Source organism: Rhea americana, unplaced genomic scaffold (genome assembly GCF_003343005.1).
Source record: "Rhea americana isolate MKP2758 unplaced genomic scaffold, rheAme1 scaffold_112, whole genome shotgun sequence".
Classification (NCBI taxonomy): Eukaryota; Metazoa; Chordata; class Aves; order Rheiformes; family Rheidae; genus Rhea; species Rhea americana.
Window position 1 is genome coordinate 667,089 of NW_028185173.1, and position 19,884 is coordinate 686,972.

Genomic DNA, 19,884 nt, shown 5'->3' on the forward strand with positions numbered 1-19,884 from the left:
CTGCATAAGTCTACACCTGCTCCTTTAAATAAGTAATGGATATTTTAGACCTCATTTTGCTGCTTAAAAAGCATGAACCATCCCTTCCACTTCATGTCAGCCTGAGCATCTGCTCACCTGAGCATCTCAAAGTTCCAGCAAAAATTAATTTCACTTGTCCTATGAGGATTACATGCAATAGCTATGAGGGTCAGATATGACTAAAAGAGTACTTTACTAGAGGTCAGGGAGATGAGGAAGAACTCAAAAGAATAGGTGAGAGCACTATGAGATACACAATAGAAAGAATGAAATAGTAGAAAAGAAACAGAGTTGGAAGAAAGAAATGGGGATCCAAAGACAGACAAAAAAGGTTGGAAACAGTAAGGAGAATAAAACATGAAAAAGTTTAAAACAACAAAAATTGAAGGCTTCAGGCAAGGCATAATGAAAAAAATCAAAAAGAGGAAAAAAAAAAAAAGGCTGTGACAACATTTTGTTAACAACTTCTACTGATATGAGTTTATATAACCCAAGAAAAGCATTTTGGTTTATCAGTAGACAAGACACTCAGTAGTAATTCAACTCCATGTTATTCTGTAAGTAGGTATGGCAATCCACATGAGATCTGACTGAAAGAAAACACACACTGGAAACTGATTGTCAGTCAAAAGGGAGGGAAGAAGGAAGGAAGGAGGCCAGAGGCTTTTCTTCTACATAAGGAAACATCTTAATGGGCTTCTTGCCATGTTGATGCACAGTTGTATTATGTAGATCTAGTAACATGGTAGTGTTTCCAGTTTTTATAAAGGAAAAGAATGGTTTGGAAATGGGTCGAAGTCACAGTATAAAAGAGGACTTCATTTGTTTAATTTAATCAATTCCATTTCCATTGTATCTTACAGCTATTTGAACTGAAGCAGAAAACAGGCATGTAGGACAGAATCAAAACTTTTCTGTAAGTTCTAAAGACTGAATTTCACCCAGATCAAAACATCAAACTTTTCTTCTTCCCTAATTCATTAGCATTCTGTTACTGTAGGATAACAGTCTGCGGTTTGTCTCTTTAGGTTTTTTTTAATGGTCTAGAGACAGAAAGCAATACGAATTTTTAAGGAAGTACACTAAAACAATCCCATCTCCATTTATTAACTAGCAAGGGTGAGGAGAAAAATCCAAACAGATCCTAAACAACTATCAGTATTGATTGAAACAGTAACCAGCTTTATATTTCATATTTGAAACCTATCTMATCAGTAAATAAGTAAAGTTCTATGCAGAAGAATTTACACCTACTTTGCATCACAGCCAGTAGGCGTGAAATCCAGTTTGTGTTTAGTTCTGAAGATGAAGTTTTTGGTTCGTATCTCAAGGATGGATGGTGGCTGCAGAGGTGTAGCTACTGCAAATAGCGCAAGCTGAGGAGACAAAGCAGCACCATCCTTCCCTTTCTTGTTTTGTCCATGGAGAAACTTTAATCGCCCTTGAAAATTCATGGCCTTAGAGAAGAAAAGAAGTAATTGTTACATATTGGAGATATTTAAGAGTCAGATATTTCTGCCATGAAGTAAAATATAAACTGTATCTTTCTTTTCTTTTAAATCCATTAGATTCAAGCTTTGTAGCATGATATACATGAAAGTCAGTTAACAGGTTCAGAGTACTAGTGTTATATCCATTTCACTTAGAGGTCTACTAATAAATTCACTAGAAAAAGAACTAATACAAAGGTTCTTTTGGAAAAAAAAAAGCTTTTAATAGGAAATGCCAATTGGATCTTCTAACATCTAATTAACTGAGCATTTATTAATTCTCTTGTATTTCTGTCAATCATTAGTATAAAGTAAACAACTGCAAAATCTTWTATAAACAATTCTATTGGTAAGAAGTCTTGTAGGGGATAATAAACTCACATTATTTCTTTTAAAATCCACGGAATTGACAATCAACAAGTGTATAAAAAAGAGTAAACATTTTCCCAAATAAGGGAAAGTTTTGTTTCTGTTAATAATCAATTACTACTTATTTCAAGATAATCAATGGAAAATAGGGAGTTTTAATCCATAAATCATACAGTACTTCACAAACGCAGATGCCTATTCATATTTCACAGCAGAACCTGAGCCATAAGAAATAAGGGAACTTGCAGCTGATTGTAACATGGTACATGTTCCTGGAGCAACCCAGGAATAGAATTATTAACTGTCATTTTGCATCATTACCTGAGATATACTGGTTCAAGCAGCTCAGATGTATCCAGAGACTTAAGAATAAAGCATTTGCTATGTATATTGTAAGGATACTGTAAATTTCCAACTTTTAAGCATGGTTGGAAGTTTTTACATATTTCTATACTCACCAGAAACCCAGATGAATTATCCAGGAGGCATCGTAACCTGCAGACGAAATTCCTTTCCATAAAGGAAGAATTCTCTGGAGGAAGTTGGTCTGGGTTATAATAGGTTGCTGGCTGTGAAAAGACATTATCTCCTACAGGAAAGGATTATTTATAAGGATTATTTTTAGAAGAACACCTAGTGAAGGCTATCTATAACAAATCGTCTTCCGTCTCATAAACAAAGCCTCAGGTCATGACCTGAACAAGAACAATGTAAACCAGAAACATCCTCAGAACCTTTACTGATTASGACACTACACTAAGTATCAGTTCTTCTGATGGGATTATGTTTTACAGGCCATAGCATTTGAAAACTGTATGTATTTTTTAAAAAAACTTTGGACTAAATTCATTGTTCAGTCAACAAGCTAGACTTTGAATCAATTACAGAAAGCAGAGAGCTCTCAACAGACAGGATATCCCCATTGCTGCAAGGGTAGGATCTTCAAAATCTTACCCAGCACAGTAACTATAGGAACTGGGTACCCAAAAGCTCAGTACAGGGTATCAGATTATGATATAGTCACTCTGCAAACACCCAGGCAAAAGCTGTCTGTAGCACTAAATAAAACAAAGAACTCTCAGAGAATCACCGTAATTATTTTCTCTAATGGATGGGAAAAAAAGAAAAAGAAGTCACAAAATAATGAAGAATATTTCATCATTGTGCAGATGAAGAAAACACCATAGTTGCCTCTCCAGAAGAACCCGGAACATGTATTATGCAAAAAACAATCAGACCAAAACAATCCACCCAACAACATAAATGACAACTATGACAGCAACATGACATTCTATTGCCACCTTAGCATAAGCATTCGCTGCTAAGTGGCATTTAGAAAATAGACTTAAACATTTGGAATATAAAGCAAAAACATAAGGTAAATCAAACTTCTGACAGAATGCAAATATTCCATATGAGGCTGCATAGACATAGATACTCTAGCATGTCTTCTCAAAGCAAATTTAGCAAAGTGATCTTTTTTATAATATATATATATATATATACACACATATATATGTATATATACATACACCACAAAGTAGTCTTTCTCTAGTAATTCATACACACAACAATTAAGAAAACTAAAACAGTATTTCACACTGTTGTAAAGTGCTAAACACACAGTTTTGAGAGAAAAGTAGATACATTTGCTCATGCATTTATTCTGCCAGAAACCCCACACAAGTAGTACAGCAAAATATTACATATACTCTGAGGGAACTGATTGCCATGTATGGACAAAAACAAGACCATCGGTTTTAAGAAAGATCTCGTATTCCAGACTCAGGAAATGAAGTCAGAGATAGCATGTCACCTAATTGCACACCACATTATGTTCTCTGGAACATATTTCTGTCTCCTGAACAGCTGGGCAAATGTATAGATAGGCTGGGTGTTTTGTACACCCTACAGCTAATTTATCCCAAAGGAAAAGAAGTCATGGCCAACAGCCTGTTCAATTTACCTCCTACTAATTTAAGGGCCTGAACTGGTGTCAAATGAGGCTACTGATGGCTCAAGAGGTCTGGTAATCTAAAGGCCACTGCAGTTCAACATGAATGTTCAACTCTCCAGTTTTTCAGATAACCAACTCCACACACCCTCCACCCACCCAAAAAACTGCTATCTAAGACTGATTTTTGATGATTAGATCTCAAGGTATGGAGAAACAGAAAAAGGAGCCAAGCTGATGGTGAGTATCAAGAGAGATATCCTAAAGTTATAACCATCTGCAGAACTGAATATTGGCCAAAATCACCATTATGAGCTCACCGTACAGAAATGAGAATTCAGTTCAGGATGGTTGCCACCTGACTTTGATAACAGAAAGTAAAACAACTTCTTACCATACAGATGGTTCTCAGCAGACCAAAGCAAGCTTACTTCCTTACTTCTCACTGATGTCAATTTTTTTTGAACTGCCTAAATACTGATAAGAATTTTCAAAAATGATATCTCTGAGGTAGTGCTTTTCCAAGAGGTGCTGAAATGGGTCAGATGCTTTCCAAAAAAAATCAAGCAATGTAAAGCAAGAGAAATAGAGAAACAGAAAGCTAGCAGATCCCAACTCCACCTTCAAAAATTCCAACTTGGACCTCCCAAAGAATCCTTCCAAATACACAGCCAGAATTCACATGCTTGTATGGTGAGTTCTCTCAAGTGTCTGCCAACTTTCTTAGTGCAGTGTGGCAGTTCCCAAGAATTGCTCAGGACTTTGCTGGAAGAAGCAACACGATCTGTAGCTTGGGAGATGAGGGGAAAGGTGATCAAACTATGAGGAGCCTTGTCCCTTATGGCAGGGAATGGGCTTTAACCCCAAGCCTCCTACATTTGTGAAAGGAATACTGCTGCAGTTTCCCAGGAAGGCAGGTTTTAGTGACAGAACTTTGGAGAACTGACTCCATAGTAATTCTAAGAACGCAAAGAGAGTCTCACAGAATATCTGCAAACTCTGCTGCAAAATCGTTGTCTAACACAGGAATTACAATCTATATTCCCAAGGAAACTCACACTAGAGCTCATCAACACTACAGAAAGATGCACATGAAAACTCTGTGCATTGATATCTTTTCATTTTCTTTGAGCTCAAGACCTTACATTGCTGCTCAGTCAGTCCAAAGACAGTCCAAAGGAAGTGCCCCAAGGCTGAAATTTGGGACTGAAGAGTAGAATCTTGCAAACGCCTTTGGGAGTATGATAGGGCTGGGAGTAGCGTTTGGGACAGGCACTGTAAAAGCTCAGGAGACCAGCAGTAAGGCAGCACACCAGAGCACAGAGTGAGAAGCAATCAGTTCAGGCTAACTGAAATAGAATTAGTTCTGAAACTGAGGCTGGAATCTGTGATTAATCCTGAGCACACTTACAGTATACCTAAAGTTCTGTCTGAATGTATTTAAAAACAAACAAACAAACAAACAAAAAAAGGATTAAGTTAACAAAACTGAGGTGGTCTTTATTCTTTATGATTATAACATTATAATATATTATTACAAATCTGAATTCAGTTTAAAAATCTTCAAACATCCAAATACATTACACTACTTGTGGTATGAAAATAATTTGGCAGCTTTTAGTAAGCTAGAAATACAAGGTACAAAACAAAGTATTGTTTGTAATCCTGGTCAGTACTTGCAGTACTTCCGTCATCCTGTAAAATCTGACACCAAGTCAATCTGGTATCATAATTCTCAAATACAAGCATTTATAACTTCATATGCACTTGTTTAATCTTGGAGCACTACAGAACACTATTTTACTCTGAAGCAAACAGTAAGCCAGTGCATAAAAACATGGTTTCTTACTTCCAGCAGCTGTTTCCTATCTTAATATTAACTAATTAACTTGCAGCATAGTTTCATCTGGGTTGTTTAAATTTTTCCATAGATAGTATGACATGTTGAAGCACTAAAATGAGAAATTGATATACATATATGCATATATATGTGTGTGTGTGTGTGTGTGTGTGTGTATGTAACTTTAGGTAAATCAAACATGTAAATAAAATTTGCTTTGTTGCTATATATTCTCTTATCAAATCATGGCTATAAAACATCAAATAGGAAATCATAAGAATTTTAAATCTGGTTGCTTTATGAATGATATGTTTATTATAAAATAATACAGACTTTTTTCTGCATTGAAAAACCCTATAACTAAGTAATTTATAGCGAGAGTTTTACCTAAATATTTACAAAACTGTTGTGCAAAATGAAGCATCACAACAGTTTTGCCATCTTTATTAGGCAGGCATATGCTTCATACGTTACACATAACTATGCAACAACAAATTCTCTCTTCCCTGTCTCTATATGCAAGCAATGTGTTTCTCCTAAATTGCTTCTCATTTCAGCAGATCACATAAGCATCAGTCAATAATGTGCCAATCAGAAGTGCTAATCAGCATAATATTTGGTCTAAAAGGTTCATCTGTTGCATCTTTTATAACTTCTCCTTTTATTCTCAGGGAGATTAGTGGTCTACATGGCAGATTAGATACAATAGCCACAGAAATGGAGCAGTAAAACTCTCTCACAGTCAGGAATGCACTATTCTATATTAAGATAATATTCTAAACATTCTTAGTCATGGATCTGCAAGCCTGAAGAGCCTAAAAAAAGCTGTCATATTCAGCTGTCTGCCAGTCTTTCTATGCTAATAAATTTGGCATCATAATCAGTAAGCAGGAGTAGATGTAAAAAGAGATCATTACTTTAGAGGAATCACACTGTTATTCAAACGATTAAGGCATGGTAAAACTGAGGGTGAAAACAAAAAAAATAGAGCTTTCTCATTTCTGATGTGGGCAAAAGACATTGCCCACTTTGTACTATCTTGTTTGCAACATAGATGTGCAGGATCACTCCCTTTGCTATTGACCACAGTACTACTAATCAAACTCAGGAGAGAAATTCAGTTATTCACACACCAAATTAAACTCTTCCAATTCATATTTTATTTAAAGCAAAATTAATATTTTTATGATGCTGTGCTATGAATGGCTGTGTTTATTGAAACTGAAAAGAAATAGAACTTTCCAAGCTGGCTAAACATATCCACACATTTCAAATAAAATTAAAGGATGTTACTTATTTCTTTGTTCATATAAAAGAACTAAATTAAGATATTACATACACATGCTTTAAAAAAAAAATAGTCAGGGAGCCATATAAGCTTGCTGCATTCTCACCTTGCAGGTTTGGTCCAGAATCTGAAGACTGAGCAGGATTCAACGCCCAATGCAGCTGACGTTGAAACTCAGGTCTGTCTTCTGTGTGAATCAATTCAAATACACTCTGGTGTATAATATCAGACTATGTACAAAAAGGAAAAAGGAGACAAATAAAAAGTATATAAAACATATCTCACAATATTTTGACAGTTATCTTGTTGACACCGTTTCCAATGGCATAACAAAATCCTTTTTCCTCAAGAGATAAAAACATATATCTGCATGCACATGGAGAAGCTTTCTGAAGCAATTTGTAACAAGACAGAAATATTCAGTCATGCCCATGACTGCAAACATGAAAAATAATAACAAATATTACCTTACAAAAAATTACTTAATGGCAAGTTTTTCTTTACCTATTTTTATCTAAATAAGTGTGGAAGTGTTATGCTTGAGGGTTCTGTTGTTGTTTTTTAATTATACCATTTAACGTACTCATAAATAAAGTATTTTCCAGCTGGGACTTAGCTTTGCCCCTTTATAGGTGATTCAGGAATACATTAGAAGTCAAACACCCTAAACCGAAAAAATTCAAATCTAAGACAGGTAACCTATACACATTGGTTTTGTTTGGCTAGAAGCTTTGTTATTCCTTGAGGATGTATTAAAATCTGTACTCATTAAGCTCTCATATCACTACCACTTGTGTGCTTAGGAATGTTATCCGAATGACAAAGTTGCAACATTCAGGAACAGTGGATGAAAGAAATTAAGGRGGAAAAAATCTCCAAATATTTAAGAAAAGGTTCATTAAACTAAGAGAAATTAACAAAATTAACAACAAGAGTTGCTTGTTTTCTGCACAAATCAAAAAAATCAGCTATATATAAACATAGAATATTTAAAATAGACCTATAGAAATTAAGATGATCTGGCAAAAGCAGAAGTCTAGCTCAAATCTTGCTTTAATGTATTTCACAAAAAAACACAGTATTTTTCAGAAAAAAAATGCCAGAAATGTTATTTTGAGAATTTCAAGACTTTCCTTTTTATATCATGTGTTTGATTTATTGGCATTGCTATACAAATATCATGCCCAATTTGTTTCCTTTTCATTCCCCAACAACTGAAAAATTGGTAACCTAATAATAATGTTTTGTTTGGAATATTTTCTTTTATACAAACATTCCCCAAACTCTTATCAGTTACCAAAACAAGCAGTATTTCTCCCTACTTTTAGGCAGCAACTGCATCTGTCATTATCCAGTACCCAACAGCACTGATATATATTCGTAACTGCAGATGTGGAGTATTTCACCATGGAAGTGCTGCACGTACAAACATATTTGGGAGAGGCTCTGTCCATGGATGTTCTGAGAGGTCATTTATAATTCAGTGCATTTAAATAAATAAATAAATAAATCATATATAGCACTATTTATTCAGTACATGTATCAACAGATTTGTTATTAAGCAAAATCCTCTTTCTTTCATCTACACAAAGCATAGTAGTTTAAATGTGACTCCCAGACCAGTGCTACCTCACATAACCAAGAAAAGTGCTGTCCTTGAGAGGAGGCTATTAAGTAATAGAAATTACATACACAGGAAGAAGAAAGCAGCGCATATTGCCAAAGYCAACATCTTTGGGCTATCTTAGGATCCATCTATTCATCCAAATTTGACCTGCCTGCACTGCAGAGGTAGGAATCACAACAGGTTGTATTGCCTTAATGCCAGCTAATTCTGGCAGTTTTCTAAGGAATGCAATATGCGTCTTTTGGATCTTAGCCTATCGTGTTGGTACACGGCTTGCAAGGCCAAGAAAGTTAGCCATGCCTACCCTGTACCATGAACTGTAAATTACGTATGTACTAGTCTTTAAAAACACGGGAGAACTAAAATTAGTAAACTAACTCTGTAGCTACTTAAACCTCAAATCATATGGAGTTAATTTTGTATGAAAGGTTTCCATTAAAATAATTACCTTCCCATTGAATTATGTTTCGTTCAGCATCATAAACTGGGTAACACCACAGTATAAATTTCAAACAGTTGTTCCAGTAAAGATTAATTAAGTGTGAAAGTTCCCTATCTTGCCTAACTCAGCATTAGAAATGATATTCCTGTTGTGCTTGGCCTGAGATGCTGTTTCAACTTTGTAAGCTGATAGAAAAGTAATATAGTTTCAAAGTAATCCAGTGTAAAGTATCTAAGCAAGAATTTCATTACACAACCTGTCAGACCCTAAATATGAACACTGATGCCCTCAGAAATTAAACAAAAATTCTGCAAAAAAAAAAAAAAATAGAGAAAAAAAATAAACTTACTTGTTGGAACCCTAAGTAGTCCTGGATAGTAGAAGAGACGTAAAAAACCAGAGCATCTGCAGTAACAACTAATACAAAACCATTTAATGCCTGGGGAGGAAACACACCAATCTGTCAGCTTCAAAGACAAAACTCCAGATAAATTATTGCAGCTGTAAGTCTACCTATACCCTAGTCTTACAATAAAATGTGAAACATGCAAAAATATATCATTATCTATTAGCCCAAATAGAAGGATTCTTCATTGCAATTCCCTAAAATATACGTGACACAATAAAGAAAACTGTGCATCTGATGAAGAAAAACATTTTTTGGAAAATTCCAAAAATGGAGTCAGGAGAGAGAACAAAGCCCATTGACTGACTTCTATTTACTGGTGATCACAGGAGATGAGGGGCAATAGTTTAAACAGCTACAGATCTATGTAAAGGTAGCTATCAACTACGTCGCAGCGCTTGCATAGCTCAAGCCTTCAACACGCTTAACTCTGTATTAGGAAACCGAGCCATGTCACAAACAGATTCCCAAAATCTGCTCTATTCATAGTGCAGACAGGCCTAAGTGGACAGGAAATCAAGTGATCAAGATCCCCTATATGGTCCAAAAAACATTTTATAGCTTACTTAAAATAGAAACCCTCTGCAGAAGCCGACTGCTGTAAGCAAACAATGTTTTTGAAGAGATTTCCCCCTTCATGAAGAAGCAGACTAAGTGGCTCCGTATTCAAAGTCACGCAGAGGGCATTTATCTGAACTCCCAATCAATATGCTTCATGGCAATTGTTGTGATAGCAAACAGAACATTTGTGACTTGGCAGCTCATCTGAAAGGTGCTGATTTACTTCTATGGATTTCAGTCAAGATTTAACAAAAGGCTATCTCTAGGGACTGAACCAAGGCTATTGTGCCACTTAATTTCCTCAGCCGCATTCAAAGTCAAATTCTGCCAGTGCTCTCAAAAAAACAACTTTTAAAACTCTTAGTATGTAAAGTTGTTGTAACTATTAGAAAATGTAAAATAAGTGAAGGATATCCTATCTGTTAATACGAATCATGATAATATAGTTTGATTATGGAACAACATCATTCTTCCACAAACATTAACTCACATAGCCCCAAACTGTGGTAAGCATCACAGTTGCCTTTCCATATTTCCACATACTCATATTACTGTTTCTCATTGTTTTCTTTTTAGGCTCTAATTAAGTTAAATATCTGACTAAATGGTTGGTTTTAAAGTTCTCTGAATGGCTCCTATTTAACTGGTAGACATTTCTCAATCTGTGCTCTTCACAGTTGTCAGCTCTTTAAAAATTCCTTCTGTAAGTTTAGTGTACTGCATCTGAAAACAAGCAGCTCCAACTCTCACAGCAAGAGTCCCCAAAAAATCTGGAATTAAATAGAGTAGCCAAACCAAGCAAACCTGAGATTTCAGAGCAGAGTCTCATGGTAGTTACACGAAATCTTTGGTTTTGTTAACACTTACACTAATTCCAAGTGAACAGAATACTGCAATGGCAGGTGCTTGTGTACTTCACTGATGTGTTTTGCAGCATATTTCACTTAAAATGGTTGATATCAAACTGCTGCAAGCTGGACAGTGATCTAATTCTTGTCCAAATGTTAAAATTAGTTATTCTGCCCTGTTTCATACAAAGCCATGGAAAGATTTACTTGTCCATTTGATGACAAAGTCAGGCCTGTACCTGGCACTCAACAATATTTTGAGTGGCTCTGCTGCACAGTTCATTTTGAAACAGGATTGTTACTGTGGAAGTTGGATACCGTCTGTAAGCCAACAATTCTGTAAAATATAAGTTATTTGCCCCAAACCCTATTACAACAAATTGCTGGAAGTTCCTTAAACATGCAGGTGGCAAGCTCAGGAGCTCACCTAGACTCATTTACCTGTCCTATGCTACGGGTTATGAACTCTTCTTTTTTCTTTCATCCAAGAATGACAACAACTGAAGAATCTAGAAAACCTTCTACAAGCAATATTTAGTGTCTTTTCTATTAGTATAGTGAGCTTTTATCATGTAAGCAAAACCCACTTAAGTATAGGAACCTATGCTGATACAAGGATTCTAATGAAAAGATTTCTAAAAACAGGTTTAAGACTTGGGATAAATTTCAGGCTGAAATGTCTTTGGAATCAAGTCTATCCTATAAGCAGTGTTTCTCACTGATACGCCTAAACTAACATAAGAACACAAGGATACTACAATCATCAGCTGTTATCAGATAACCATATGTTTTCACTTCATGATTTTCTTCTACTGAGTAAGTCTTTTTCAAAATGTTAAGAAATTATGATAAGATAGCATCTACCAAAAATCTATACTCATTCAGCTGGATAAGTGAGAGATCTGTGCTGTAGAGGTTTTGGCAGAATTCGTTTGGAAAATAGCTATCTTAAAAGGCATAATGAAATTTCTGGGTGAATTTATTATTCTAAAGCACGTGAAATGTTATTTGTGCTTACGCAACACCTACCTCCTCTCTAAACTTCCAGTACAGAAGGAAAAGCATATATACAAATTGTTCATTATTGGTGAGAATAAAGATGTTTTAAAAATGTGTTTTTAACGCAGATGCAGCTTAATTTTAAGCTATGTATTTGATCTCCACTCTCACAATGCTATAAACTGGTAAGGCTTCTGGTTTCTGTTTAGAAGACTAATGACACTACAAGTTTTCTCTTTGTTATGAAGCAGATGATGAACAAATAGAAATATGTATAAACAACAGAGTATATATTCATACTAACTTTGCAAACAATAGAGATAGAATAAAAAGAAAGTGTTCATTATCGTTTGTAGTTTACAGGAACCTGGGTGGCAAAAAAAGACTTTTGAGCTTATGCACAAGGAAAGGTTATGACCATTATTTACATCTGACTGAATATTCAATATTCTCCATAAAATTTCAATTTTATTGCAAAGCATTTCTTACATGCCCTAAGAAAAGTCTATCAGCTTATACATTCTTAAGAATTAATTTTTAATATAAAATATTAACAAATCAACTTATGAAATTCAGTTAATTTACTTATTTCCCAAGGAAGTAGAAATTACATTAATAAATGTATAATCTATTTCACTTTCATATTGGAAAGTAGTTTGGTACAACAGTTTCATCTTACAACTTACATTTAAATATTACAAAAATAACTCAATTTAACATCAAACAGATGTCCCCAATGTAAATACATACTATCCTTTTTCAGACACTTTCCATTTGAAATAACTCTGTTGCAGTTCTTTGTCTTCCTTTATTAAGGGTAGGATAGGAAAGTACCTGCATCCGAGTTTTCTAGTCAGGAAACTATTTCCTGCTAGCATTAACTTACAGTAATTGTTTTGTAGGATTCTTTGGAACTATTTTTACTTCTGCCTTTTGATCAGTCACATTTTTTTGTTCTATTTGAGAAAATCATCAACTCTGGCTGACCTAATATTCTGACACTTCAGATGAGTCAGTGTGAAAAATATATGTTCATAATCTGTCCTGTACACACATCAAATGGAGCTGYAGGATACAATAAAAACTTGTTCTGTGAAGCCAATTAGAACACTGAGATATGCTTATACTAACCATTTCTTATGTTTTATTTGGACATAGTAATGTATCATTATATTTCATGTGCTTTGGCATTCTACAATACTGAAAGAGACAATATAATTTAAATAACCCATTTTTACTATTATCTTATTAGAAGTTATTGAAGGTTTTTCAAAATCTATCCTGAATCTATACTATGAACTCCGGGTTCTTTCAAACCAGAGAAAGCAAGATATTCCAGCAAGGTCTTCTAAAGAGAAATAGGTTTTTTTAGACAACTCATCTAATTATGACAACTAATCATTAAATTTGTTGCAGATGATTAACTTATCAGAACTTTATTAAGAAGATTGTTTTTGTTTATATTACCTATATTAACAATAGATGCAAAGAGATGGGGAAAAAAAATAAACTGAGGACTCATAGTAAGAGTTTTTAACAGGTCTCTGTAGTCTAATATCAGCTCTTCAAAGTCACTAGTACTGCCAGATGAAAGTGCAAGAGCTGAACAATAATAACCTAAAGAAAATGAGGTAATAATTTCACAACAGGAAAACTTTCTATTTCAATCTCATCACTGAGCAACTAGTACGTTCAATATAATAAAATACTACTTTTATTAAATCTTCTTATGGAAGATTCACAGCAAAACATACCTGTAGTAAGAGTTCTCCTTCCAGGACCTGCATCTCTTCTCCATTTTTTGTTGTTCTACTGTTTTCCTGAATGCCATTTCTTTCTGGTCTTGTAGAGTTAGAAGACTTTAATGCAACTACAAATAAAGAAAAGAAAAAGAAAGCAAAAAAAGAAAAAAGTTGAAGGATTTTTGAAAGACCCGCTAGAAATTCATGTGAAATTGTGCTAGTTTGTGAAGTAAAAATAAAATTTAAAAATGCTTTTAAAGTCAGTCTAATATAAGATCTCAATGTCAGTTTTTTCTTCCTACCTTTAAAGATGCCCCTCGAAATCTGTCAGCTATTTTCCTTCTAAACTGTAATACTTTCACAACAGAATTACTATTATTGAAGTCATTCCAAACCTATTTAACATAACAGCAATCTTGTATTTTGCCCCTCTTTGCCCCCTCCCACCACCTTTTTTCCTTCTTTCTTTCCTACAAGGCAGGCTTTTAGCTCAGCACTCTTCTTTATAAAAGGTATTTTTGTTTGCATAAAACAAGCTTATATAGCCTGATAACAACACCATACACTGCTGTAAGGTACAACAACACTCGCACTTTATCTCACCTCTACTTTAGACATTTAACTATGGTGCCTCAGATAGGAGCCTACTGTGGAGCTAAAGCTCCCTTCAGAGAGAGGAAGGAGAGACATAGGAACCCTAAATGCTTATTACACATTCAAGAAAACATGCAGTAGAGAGAGCTACTATAAACAAAAGGGCTTAATTCTGCCATAGTTAAAATTTAACTATTTAAACCATTAAGCAAACTTTCCAACTTCAGCTAAACCACTGTAAGTATGAAAAATCATTATTCACCATGTCACAAACCTAACTGATTTGAAAAAAAATTACTCAAGGAATACAGGAAAAAGAATCAGACCAAATTACTACAATGTACCTGAAAGACACAGTGCCTCCCATCCCTGCACTGTATACTGTAATAAACAGGACCCTGTTAAGTAAAACAACTAGATACTCAAAGGTTCTCTATAACTCAGAGTTTGTCTGCTTTTGGCAGGGTGCTAAAGAGTTTCCAAGTTAAAATTAATTATTTTGTCTGGATCTACAACGTCTAGACAACTCAAAATTACTTGAGTAATTCTACCTTAAAATTTTACCTTAAAGCTACAACCTCCCCCTGCCCAAATTGCAAGAGATTTCTAAAAGCGACCGCCCTGCCGTGAAACATGAAAAGTTGTTTATCTCCTAAAGATCAATTTTTACCATAAATCCAAATGATTTTTCAATTCTGCTTAACCCCATCATTTCCAGCTTCTCAAAACTTCAGTCAAAAATCTTCAAGAACTTCTGTTCAGTCACTTTTCAACTAGGTGAAACGATATTTTACACAAGGACTATTAACTGAAAGATAAATTATGCCTTTCAGGTTTGTTTGTTTTTTTTTAAAAAAAATCTTTYACTACAACTCGCAACTTTTAAGCCAGACAGTTTTCATTAAAATATCCCTCAAAGGCACCACAGGGGAAAAGTATGTTCTAAAAAGACATTAACTGATTAATCAGTCAGAAACCTTTCTGCTGTGAGAGTTTTCTTTGAAATAAAAACCTTAATGATCTCCTTCCTACCCAATAGTCAGAAGGTTCTGTACTAGGCCACAGAGTTGCAATGGCAAATTCACTTTTTATCAGGTATTTGGAAGATATAACGACATTTTTCTACAAATTATTTTAAAAGACAACCACAATATTTACTGAAAAACCCTAAAGCTCATTAGCAATACAAGAAAAATTATCCTTTTTTCCCCCAATTTAAATTGCATGCTCACTGAGAAAGAAAGCCCACCGAGCTGCAAGATATATAATCATGCTTGCCATTCCGAAAAATACCATACACAGTTACTTACAGTCATTCTTTTTTCCTTTTATAATATGCAAATAGTAAATGAGGGCAAGAAATTACRCAAGGCACTCTGTTCAGTGATGCTCTGCTCTTCACCCACCAATCCATAGCTTGGTATAGAGCTCACACACAGACTATATTATATACTGGTATGACTATATTCCACGTAGTTTTCAAAGTCTGCACATAGGTACACATGAACTTAAATGTTTTGCCAAATTGGAACCTAAGCTTTTGTAGAAATCTGAATATGAATGAGCACAAGCTGTTGTAGTCTAAGATAGATGGAAACATTGTTGATAATCTCAGATGAAAAAATGATACCCCCCCAATAAATCACATGTCTGGTCATGTCTGCTACAAGCCACCCGGTAACAGAGGTCACTAGGGACTTGTTACCCAAACAGCTATAAGCAGGGAGGAGAGATTGCAAGATATGTCACTAAGCAACAGCTCTAAAACATGCACACACTTTTTAAAGTCTACTTTAGAGAAAAAGTTATTAATTCACTGTTTTATCTACTGAAAAGAAAGCTTTGTTTATATCAGGCCTCTTCCCGATTGAGAGGTATAGATCAGAACCGAAATCCAGATGTTGCTTAGGTAGGTGTGCACTTCACTTGATTTCATTAATTTGACACCCACAGAATAAAAGCTAAATGTAATTTAGAGACTAAAAACTGAATCTTCTTTAGCTGCTACTAGGAAAAAAAAAGCCAATTTCACAAAAAATAAAAGTCAAATCATCTAGAAGAAACAGAAAAGCCTGAACAATAAATAGCGAACTGAGGACTTTTCAATAGCTCTAAGGTCCTAAATTGAAAAAGAAGTATTCCTAAATTAAAAAGCCCCAATTAGAAAAAAGAGAAAGCAAACAGACAAGGACAGGCTACCACTCTCATTGCTAGTAGGAATTCATAAATGGAAACCAACCAAATAACTCAGCTCCATTTCTCTCTCAAGAGCAAGGCAGCAAGAGCTGTGCCCTATAGCAATCCCATTTCCATAATTCTTCCATATTTACACAGCTTGTAACCATGTGCAAGAGAAGGCGGTGTATTTTAAATAAATTATTACTTGCTGATGGCTAATTTTATTAATATGAATAGTTTAGAGCAATTAACATCTATTAGTAGATAGGAATTGTTTAAAAAGGGGGAAAGGAAGGAGAGAAGGAGGAAGATGGAGGAAGCCAAAGAACATATAAATCTGTGCCCATCCAGAACTACAAAACAGTTTAAGAACACGGGGAACAAAAGGAATACGAACAACAGAATTTGTTCCTTGTTAGGTAGAAAAGATAAAAATACAAGTAATAATGTAGAAAAAATAGGAATGATGATCAAATATTTCAGTTCAATACTTCAGAGAACAATGAATGAGACATTCACATTCCATAATGAATGTGTTTTTAGTCCAACAAAGGTAAACAGAAGTGACTGAATATGGATAGTTTAGATCAAAAGAGCTGGATATGTTTTAGTCTAGATTTTAAAAAAAGCTCTTTCTTCTGAAGAGACAGGACAATGGAATGGGATGGTAGCCAATGGGCCTTCTTTTAAATTTTTATTATTCAATATTTGTTTATGGAAATCATAAATTTCAAACTAGCTAAAAGCTTTTTAATAAAACTGTAGACGTGATTTGTAAAGGTTACAATACAAACACAGTTATGGTATGGTAATTGCTAGCCCTGTATGGTTAAAATTTTTATCGAGACTTTTCAGTCAAACACAAAGAAGTGTTACCAGTAAAATCTGAAGTTGACACAAAGAGTATGAGAGTAATAAATGCAGACAGTGCAGGTCCATGACACTTGACAACCCAGACTACCCAGGTTCACAGTGTAATTTGGAGGTACCGACTCACATATTGTAAGGCTACATAATCACAAAGATTCACATCTCCAGGTAAGAGAGATGGTGAATCAACAGAGATGGGTCAGAAATATGTGAATGATTAAAACATGCCACATAATGAAGAAAAACAACAACAACAACACCCATTCTTTATTTGAACTATGACTGTCTTGCTGATGGTCATAAATTTTCACAACTGCTTTCATCAGACAAAAGTATAAGATTTCTAGTTCTCCAAACATATTTGTAAGCTAGAGTGATGTTCAGGATAGCAAACAAGAGGGGAGCTTATCCAAACATTACTACAATTAACACAGCCTAATRCAAAATCAGTAATGTATTTGGTACCTCTCATGGTCTACCTATTAATGGAATCAGATGACATATCACAACAACTCATTTAAAATCTTTGAATCTCTGAATTACATACAATACACATTTCAAGCTATCTTTTCTAATTTTCAACCACAGGATGTGAATAAAATAAATACCTCAATACAGTAAACATATACAGATTTTATAATTGAACATATTTTCTGCTCTAGAAGACATGAGAGATGTGATTAGGTAGCTTCTTTGAATTTTTCCCTAATAAATTTAGGGCAATAAAACACACTTGTTTCCCCTGTAAAAACAAATGATTTTCTGCTACACATTTTTAGCAGCACGGTTAAGTTGTAAGCATAAGCTTTTCAAGTAAGTTAATGATAATCATTTAATCCTATGCTCAGCAACATGCATCATTTACATTGCCAAGACAYTCCTGATTTGAAGTAAAAACTATCTCAGAGATAGAAAACTTAATAAAGGTCACTACCTCATTTTGTTAAGCACAGAACATCATCATGGTTTCTGGTACATTAGTTTTACAGTTGTCAAAGGCAAGTGGATAGTGCCCATACCAGCAAATGTAGAAGATACCAACTCAGTTTTACATTATATATAAAAAAATCAAATTAAATAACGATGGCAACATCAGTGTTTACCAGCTTATCTCTAACTATTAAACTCATGTAAGAGAAGATTTGCACAGAGAGGTAAAGTATTAGATCTATTATACATCTGGAAAAAAAAATCTTTGACATACAACTGCTTCTTCACGTCTTAAGCAGAATTTTAGCAACTCAGTTCTAACTACAGACAAAAGTCATCTTTTGTTTTAAAACCAGATAATTAACTGCTTGCTGAAAAAACGATTTCTAGTATATAGAGGAGTGCAGTCTTCTTTCTTTCTACAGAGTAACATTCAGCATGAGAGACTGCATGAAGATATATGCTACATTGCATGAGTTGTAAGTAATGTATTGAATCAACCAATAATACATGATAGAAAGATGCATTTCATTAACTTCAAGATATTCAGAAATAAATCATCTTGTTCTGATGTAAAAAAACAGCATGCTTTGAAGCTGATGGAATTGTAGGAACAACCACACACCTAGTTCCTAACTGATCTTTCTGATTGCATTTTCCTTGATATCAGACTTACTGCTTTCACCTCTTATAGGAGAAAATTCTCTAATTCTTCACCCTCTTCAAACCAGGTCCCCGAACTAAGACACATTTAACCTTAACTGTGACTGCTCAAAGAATCCAGTTGGAAACAGTGCTTCCAAGTGTTCTTTCACCAGCTGTAAGCAGTGATCAATAAGCCAACAGAAGGTTTTATAGAAAGTAATAATCTTAACTCTTAACAATATGAATATAACAAAGAATACAAGAGGAATGATTGAAGAAAAATAAAATGTTTATCCATCATCTCACTTTGCCTTGATCCTCTCCATTTTTCAACAGAGGCCCTAGGCCAGTGTTTTTCATCTTCAAACACTTGACCTCTGGGATTTCTGCCTGCTAGAAATGCTTCCTATCTACAACCCACAACAACTCTTATCCTGTTCCTTCCAGGCTGTCGCTCCTGTTCCCAAAGAGAACCTTTTTCATCATTTCCTCACTTGAGGACCAGCTGCTTTCAAGTCCCATCTTCAGTATTTTGTTGAGTTTGCAAAAAATCAAAACCATGCAGTAATCTGAAGCTACTGCCTCCATTTCTGAGCACCGTCAGCAGGAATCCTGTAAATGGTGATTTCTTTTTCTCTTCACAAGTTGCAGCGATGGAGAATCAAAACATTATCACAGAGCAAGTACAAATACACTCTACTGACACACTTAAGATGGCAGTACCTGTACTAATCCTTTCAAAGTTAATAGAAAACTGAAGAAGCACAGAATTCAGCATAAAGTATGTCAGTATCTATCTAGCCAATGGATGGGTATTCATATGGAATTCTTATTTACCATACAAATGCTTATCTAGCTTACAATTACGTTGAAAAAATGTTATATAGGCAGTTAGACTTTTGAATGCAATTATATAGGAATATGCAAAAACTGTTCCAGTTCCTCTTTTTATGAAAAGAAAATGAGATATCTACATGAGATTCAGAAAGAACACTAGTAAAAATGAAATTCTGGGAAGATTAAGGGCATTTTTATATGACTACTGTCTTACAGAATATTTGGTTGCCTGTGATAGAACAA

The 19,884-nt window shown here is 34.7% G+C and overlaps 1 protein-coding gene across 1 annotated transcript in view; it reads right to left on the reverse strand.

Annotated features, from left to right (window-relative positions):
- The window catches only part of AHR (aryl hydrocarbon receptor), a 59,974-nt gene that overhangs the window by 12,072 nt on the left and 28,018 nt on the right, over positions 1–19,884 (reverse strand). Inside the window, exons 2-6 of the mRNA XM_085316294.1 lie at positions 13,600–13,715; positions 9,381–9,470; positions 7,069–7,192; positions 2,339–2,469; positions 1,276–1,478 (exon numbers count right to left, since the gene is read on the reverse strand). Coding sequence (XP_085172420.1) covers positions 1,276–1,478; positions 2,339–2,469; positions 7,069–7,192; positions 9,381–9,470; positions 13,600–13,632 — 581 coding nt within the window. The 5' untranslated portion in view covers positions 13,633–13,715. The remainder of the gene's footprint in view (positions 1–1,275; positions 1,479–2,338; positions 2,470–7,068; positions 7,193–9,380; positions 9,471–13,599; positions 13,716–19,884) is intronic.